Source organism: Oncorhynchus kisutch, linkage group LG20, assembly GCF_002021735.2.
Source record: "Oncorhynchus kisutch isolate 150728-3 linkage group LG20, Okis_V2, whole genome shotgun sequence".
Lineage (NCBI taxonomy): Eukaryota > Metazoa > Chordata > Actinopteri > Salmoniformes > Salmonidae > Oncorhynchus > Oncorhynchus kisutch.
The window spans coordinates 15,940,954-15,948,049 of NC_034193.2; the positions used below are offsets into that span (position 1 = coordinate 15,940,954).

General features: G+C 45.1%; 1 protein-coding gene across 1 annotated transcript; it reads left to right on the forward strand.

Annotated features, from left to right (window-relative positions):
* The first annotated feature begins 720 nt into the window (after positions 1 to 720).
* btbd16 (BTB (POZ) domain containing 16) lies at positions 721 to 4,026 on the forward strand. The gene is made up of 9 exons (XM_031799770.1): positions 721 to 786; positions 1,001 to 1,131; positions 1,216 to 1,335; positions 1,534 to 1,625; positions 2,596 to 2,678; positions 2,796 to 2,870; positions 2,972 to 3,073; positions 3,400 to 3,588; positions 3,876 to 4,026. Exons 1-9 carry the CDS (start codon positions 730 to 732, stop codon positions 3,942 to 3,944), a joined length of 918 nt encoding a protein of 305 aa, XP_031655630.1. The 5' UTR covers positions 721 to 729; the 3' UTR covers positions 3,945 to 4,026.
* The last annotated feature ends 3,070 nt before the right edge of the window (positions 4,027 to 7,096 follow it).

A 7,096-nucleotide genomic window follows, 5' to 3' on the forward strand; every position in this document is an offset into this window, starting at 1 on the left:
TATGTCACATTGGATAACTTGTGATACTATGATGCCTCCAGAATACACGCCCATCTCTTGTGGGACCTAATTTGGCCCAGTTGAAGTGGTTGATTCATGTCCATGAAACTGGGTGGGGATGGGTTTGAATGAGATGAATCCATGTCGACATTGACCTTATTTCCTCAGCTTGTCCTGAATGTACTGTAAGCTTGAAATCACCAACACCCTTACAAGAGTCGCACCCGGTCACCCTGGGTGCCCACATAAAAAAAACACTACAGTTTACAATAGAATACTATACTACTTACTATAGAATTCTGTAGTAAACTGTAGTATACTGTAGAGTACTATACTACACACTGTAGTATCCCTTGTTCAGTACTTACTATTGAATTTTATTGTATACTGTAGAATACTATTGTAAATACTACAGTATTATCCACAAAAAACACTGAAATTTCAGCAAAAATATTATAGTCCACTATAGTAAATACTACAGTATTTAACTGGCATATACCCATTCCCTTCCCTCATATCCCAATTTGTGCCACCCGTAAGTGAGAAACCTACAAGCCAAGTAAAGACCATATAACTGTAAACACTACAGTAAAGTCCACAAAAACACTACATTATTGCTACCATAGTATACACTATAGTATGTTTTCATGTGGGTGTATCGTAAATAAAGCAGAAGTTTATTATGAGGTGACAGACAATATGTCTGTGATTGACAGGTGCCTAACAGAGATGATAAATAAGATCAGCTCCTCCACTGTGTGTATCTTTCATCGCGTGTCCTGCAAGGTAAGCTGCACTAGCTACAGGTGTGTGAAGTAGTACTAAAAGTTAGTGCTCAAAAATATACACTAGGGGGAGCCAAATCACCTCAAACACATAAATGCACTGCTGTCTGAATATGTCCATCCACGTTTGTCTATGTTGTCTATGTGACGTTATGCATGATGGTATATGTTTTTGTGTGTGTGTGTGTGTTTGCCTATTTTTCCGTGTGGTTCAGTTTAAGGAGACCAGTCTTCAGAGAGCGTGTGAGCGATGGTTGGAGCTTTACCTGGTGACTGAGTTGACATGTTTCATCTACCTGAGAGACTTACCCTTTGAACTCCTCCACAAGACCCTAAGTTCCCCCAGGTAGCTGCTAGAGTAAGGTCCAACTTAAACAACACCCTATTCTAGTCATAACTCACAATGTTGGTTTTTAATCGCCTTCTCCAGGGTCTTTGCTGCCTGTGAGTACCAGCTCCTGAAGACAGTGCTATACTGGGTATTCCTACAGTTCAACCCTGCAGCTCAGATCCTTCCCTCTCATAGGTTCATTATGACCTTCTTCTCCAGGTACTGATCACATAGTCATCAGGCGTAAGTTAAATTGTATGTCGTTCAAGTGGAGGGAATTCGTAGACTACTGTCCGTGAGTAACATGTTAGGCCTGTTTGTTTGAACATTGACTCTGGTAGACATATAACTACACTGCCCCACAAGCTTATCTCTCGTTATTTATCTCTCTCACGCTCTCTCACTCTCTTACTCCAGTTGGCCAAGGGCTGGCGTCTTCTTGGAACAGCCTGTGGGACAGAGGTTCACCGTTCTCTTCCGGGCCCTTCGCTTACATGGCATCACTCAGCGTGAGTGACAACGGCAATTTTTTTTTTTTTTTTTTACCTTTATTTAACTAGGCAAGTCAGTTAAGAACAAATTCTTATTTTCAATGACGGCCTAGGAACATGTCAACTGCCTTGTTCAGGGGCAGAATGAAAGATTTGTACCTTGTCAGCTCGGGGGTTTGAACTTGCAACCTTCCCGGTTACTAGTCCAACACTCTAACCACTATGCTACCCTGCCATCCATCGACCTTTCAAAGCTCGATGACATAACACTAAAACCTAGAAAACATCAAGTCTGTTTTGCTATTGTTACATTTATTTGTTAAGTTTGTGCATTAGTTCATGTACACAAGGCCTTTCATAGTACAATGTGTTCATCATTACTATGTTGCAATGGTGTAAGGGGAAGGACTCTAAACTAAAGCCAGACCTGTTGGCCGTGGCCTCGGTATGTGACTACATCACTCTGGCACCCGTGTCCGAACCATCATGCAGCTGGAGACACATAAAATGTGTTGCTGCCTGTTGCCAGAAGACCAGCGGTCCATAGGAGAGCAGCCAGTTTAAAAAACTGTTTGATATTAAAGAACCACGCAACGTGACTCTAACCAGTGTGATTCTGATAAGCAGAACTGATCAAATCATACACAGTACACACCCTGGGCCAAGTGGGCATGTTCCCAGGCAAATAACACGTTTTCATCCTTTGCTTAGATGGATTCTGATTCATTCTGAAACTGCAGATGTCTTTTCCGTTTTTATTGACTTGAGGAACTGATTGTAATTCGTTAAAATTAAATGCATCTCAGACGAGTTGCAATAGATTATCATTGGTGGGTTATGATTATGTTTAGGTATTAACTGTTTTCACGTAGTTACTTTTGAATTGTTAGGAATTCATTTGTTTTTAGAGTGAAAGGGTAAATGTGAGTGATATTTTGGTGAGTGAGTGTTTGCTTGATGGCGAACCCTAACCTTTGACCCCCTCCAGGAGCCCATCTAGAGGAGATGCAGCAGATCCATGTCTTTCCTCAGTCCTGGCTGCTCCTCATCTTCTCCAAGCACTACTACACTGTGAGTTCATGTAGACATGCACACCTAAGAATATAAGAGGATCATTGGTCAAACATACTGTTTGACAATCTGCTCCTGGACGTAGCCCTTTTTCTCCCTCGTTCACCCCCATCCCAGCTCCACAGTGGAGGAGACATGCAAGTAACAGATTTCTCCCAACAAGCAGTGCGCTTCGGCATGGTCATTGAGAGGGTAAGCCATCTCACTTAACTCTGTAACTGCAAAATGGTGCAAGTTGAAAAGGAATCAGTTGTGTTAGTCATTGGCGATATTGTCCTGGTGTCATCCTACAGGAGCCTCAATACTGCACACGAACCATTGGACTGTATGGCTTCTACTTCCTGCTTAAAGCAGCCAGCATGGGAGAGCTGGATTCACATGGCTTCTCTCTGCAGGTCAGGGTGCATCAACGCTGCATCTCAAATCGGGACATTTGCTCTTGAGTGCCTATGGCACGGTTCAGAGGAGGCTGGTGGGAGGAGCTATAGGAGGATGGGCTCATTGTAAAGACTGGAATGGATTAAATTAAAAGGAATGGAAACCACATTTGACTCCTTTCCATTAATTCCATTCCAGCCATTACAATGATCCCATCCTCCTATAGCTCATCCCACCAGCCTCTTCTGGCAGGGTTATAAGTAATAACCAGCAGATACATTACACCAGAAAACACTGCAGAGACTGACGGGTGAATGGCTGTGTACCTGTGTATCCACTGCAGAGACTGAGACACTGGGACCCTGCCATGTCTGTGCGGGCGTGTGAGAGGCATCCTTTCAGTATGATGACAGAGCGGGCCTTGTCCTATCAGATCAACGTGCAGGCCCATGTGCACGGCCAGTGGCAGGAGTTCAACAGTGGTCCCATCAACCAGGAGTTTGGCCTGACCAAGCGCACCTGCAAGAGCCAGGTATGGAAGGTTGAGGACGGATTGATGCAGGAACAGGGAGGAGGGAATCGGTGGCTGTGTGATTCCAGGACAGGAGATAGGGTCTAGTACTTTAATGATATGAGAATTCCAATGTTGTGATTTTTCACATTCATTGGATACAAGTAAATTGCTATTTCTGGGGGGAAAATGTAGCAAAGAAACTTCACAAGGTTTGACTTGGATACTAGCTAACAGGGCATTGCATTTCTGTTGTATTTAGAGGGGTCTACTATCTGAACTGCTGTACCTCTTCCCTCTGTGTGCAGGTGTTTAAAGTGAGGGGCCTCAGCTTGCCCATCTTTGTGACCTTTGCCCTGGCCTTCGCTGCAGTCTGATTCCCTGCCAGACAGTCACCATGGTGCTCGTTATCACATGTAAACATCATACTTCCTGTCTGATTAAAAGTATCCAGGAGGACTTGTCTTCGTGGGGTAGCCTTGATAGCAAAGAAGAAAGCCACTTCAGAGATGATCTGTTAGGCACGCAGCCTGTTTTAACCCAAACCATGCTAAATGCTCTGCCCGTTGACCAAATCCGGTAAAATAGTAGTCTTGGACACTTGCTTCTTCCACTGAGACAGATAATGGTCTGTCGAGGTACAAGGGACACAATTATAGTCATATGATTCATGCACTTTCACATCACTTGGCAGTATGAGGTTGTGTCGCAAATAGCACCCTATTCCATATATAGTTTGACCTGGGTCCTATGGGTCCTGGTCAAAAGTAGTGCACCATAAAGGGAATAGGGTGCCACATGGGATGCAATCTGTGCCAGCTGTAATGTATCCTAACCACAAGGGGTGTTGCAAACCCTGCCCTGGAAGAGAGCTCTTTGAAGGAAGTTGTTGGCCAGTAGGTTGTCTGGAGGCTTTATAACTGTTGCTCCTTGTGGTTCAGGTCTCTACTCAACCAGGAAGCAGAGTGATGAGTCTCTCTGTGTCTGAAAAATGCTGACTGTCAGTGGCCAACATTCTGAACAGTGGAGGTACTGTAGGGTCATGTACAGCTGAGAAAACACACAGGTAGAGTTGCCCAGGAAAGCAGAGGTTTATTGGCGAACTCTAGTGAATGATAAACATGGTTTGTATTTACAGTACCAGTCAAAGGTTTGGACACACCTACTCATTCAAGGACTTTTCTTTATTTTTTACTATTTTCTACATTGTAGAATACTAGTGAAGACATCAAAACTATAAAATAACACATGGGATCATGTAGTAACCAAAAAAGTGTGAAACAAATCAAAATATATTTGATATTTGTGATTCTTCAAAGTATCCACCCTTTGCCTTGATGACAGCTTTGCACACTCTTGGCATTCTCTCAACCAACCTCATGAGGTAATCACCTGGAATGCATTTCAATTAACAGGTGTGCCTTGTTAAAAGTTAATTTGTGGAATTTCTTTCCTTAATGCATTGTGACAAGGTAGGGGTGGAATACAGACGATAGCCCTATTTGCTAAAATACTAAGTCTATATTGTGGCAAGAACAGCTCAAATAAACAAAAATAAATGACAGTCCATCATTACTTTAAGACATGAAGGTCAGTCAATCCGGACAATTTCAATAACTTTGAAAGTTTCTTCAAATGCAGACGCAAAAACCATCAAGTGCTATGATGAAACTGGCTCTCATGAGGACCGCACAGGAAAGGAAGACCCAGAGTTACCTCTGCTGCAGAGGATAAGTTCATTAGAGTTAACTGCACCTAAGAAATTGCAGCCTAAATAAATGCTTCACAGAGTTCAAGTAACAGACACATCTCAACATCAACTGTTCAGAGGAGACTGCGTGAATCAGGCCTTCATGGTCAAATTGCTGCAAAGAAACCACTACTAAAGGACACCAATAATAATAAGAGACTTGCTTGGGCCAAGAAACATGAGCAATGGACGTTAGACCCGTGGAAATCTGCCCTTTGGTCCGATGAGTCCAAATTTGAGATTTTTGCTTCTAACCGCTGTGTCTTAATGAGACGCAGAGTAGGTGAACAGATGATCTCTGCATGTGTGGTTCCCACCGTAAAACATGGCAGAGGAGGTGTGGGGGTGCTTTGCTATTGACTCTGCCAGTGATTTATTTAGAATTCAAGGCACACTTAACCAGCATGGCTACCACAGCATTCTGCAGTGAAACGTCATGTCACGTTTCTTCAAAATTGAACCCAGAAGCAGACCAGGACAAGGAGAGTTGGAAGAAGGTGAGTATTTATTTACAAGTGAATGTGAATGGGTAGATATATCCAGGTGGCGTAGCGGGCAGCGGTGGTGAGTTGATGGGAGTAAATAGGTGGATCCAATGGGGAAGCGGAATCCTCCGACGACCAGGCGGGAATGGGGTAAATGATCCGGGTGAGTAACTGAAGACAGAACAAACGGAGGTAAGTTTAAGGCAAGCAAGACGTACAAAACAACAAAACAAATTCTATCCAACTTGAGGCTGATACTATGGCACAACATACTGTTCATGGCTAACGATCCGGCAGGGAATGGTTGTCAGGTCCGGGCTTATGAAGAGGAGAGATGATGATCAGGACCAGGTGTGCAGATAGCTGATGGGATACAGGTGCGGGTAATCAGAACTCCCAACTGGCTACATTGCCCGGCAACCAGACAGGGTGCGTTCCAGGACGCCGGAAAAAACACTCCAGGACAGAACACTGGCAAATATCAGACTCAGGAAACGGGATTCGTGACAGTAACCCCCCTCCGACGAACGCCACCGGGCGGACTACCCGGAGCGCCAGGGTGGAGGCGGTAAAAGTCACGAAGCAGGTCATCGTCAAGGATCTGACGCCGAGGAATCCAACTCCTCAGGACCATATCCTTCCCAATCCACTAAATACTGGAACCCTCGACCCCGCCGTCTGGAGTCCATGATGCGGCGCACCGTGTAGACAGGACCACCTCCGATCATCCGAGGAGGACGAGGACGAGGGGGCAACAGAGGACTGAGGAGAACCGGCTTGAGGCAGGAGACATGAAAGGTGGGATGTACTCTTAGTGTAGCAGGCAACTTGAGTCGGACCACAACAGGATTAATGATCTTCTCCACTACAAACAGACCAATGAACTTCGGTGACAGTTTCCTCGACTCAGTCCGTAGAGGAAGATCCCGTGTAGCCAACCAAACCTTATCTCCAATGGTATAAGCGGGGGCAGGAATACGGCGACGATTCGCCTGGATCTGATACCGGTCAGAAACCTTAAGGAGGGCCTTCCTGGCCCGATGCCAGGTGCGGTGGCAACGACGAATGTGGATCTGGACAGAAGGAACCGAGAGATCCCGCTCCTGAGAAGGAAACAAGGGAGGTTGGTAACCGTACAGGCACTGGAAGGGAGACATCCCAGTGGCAGATGAAGGGAGAGTATTATGAGCATACTCGACCCAGGGTAATTGAGAGGACCAAGAGGTGGGATCAGAGGAAACAAGACAGCGCAGCGTGGACTCCATCTTCTGGTTGGCTCTCTCCGCCTGACCAT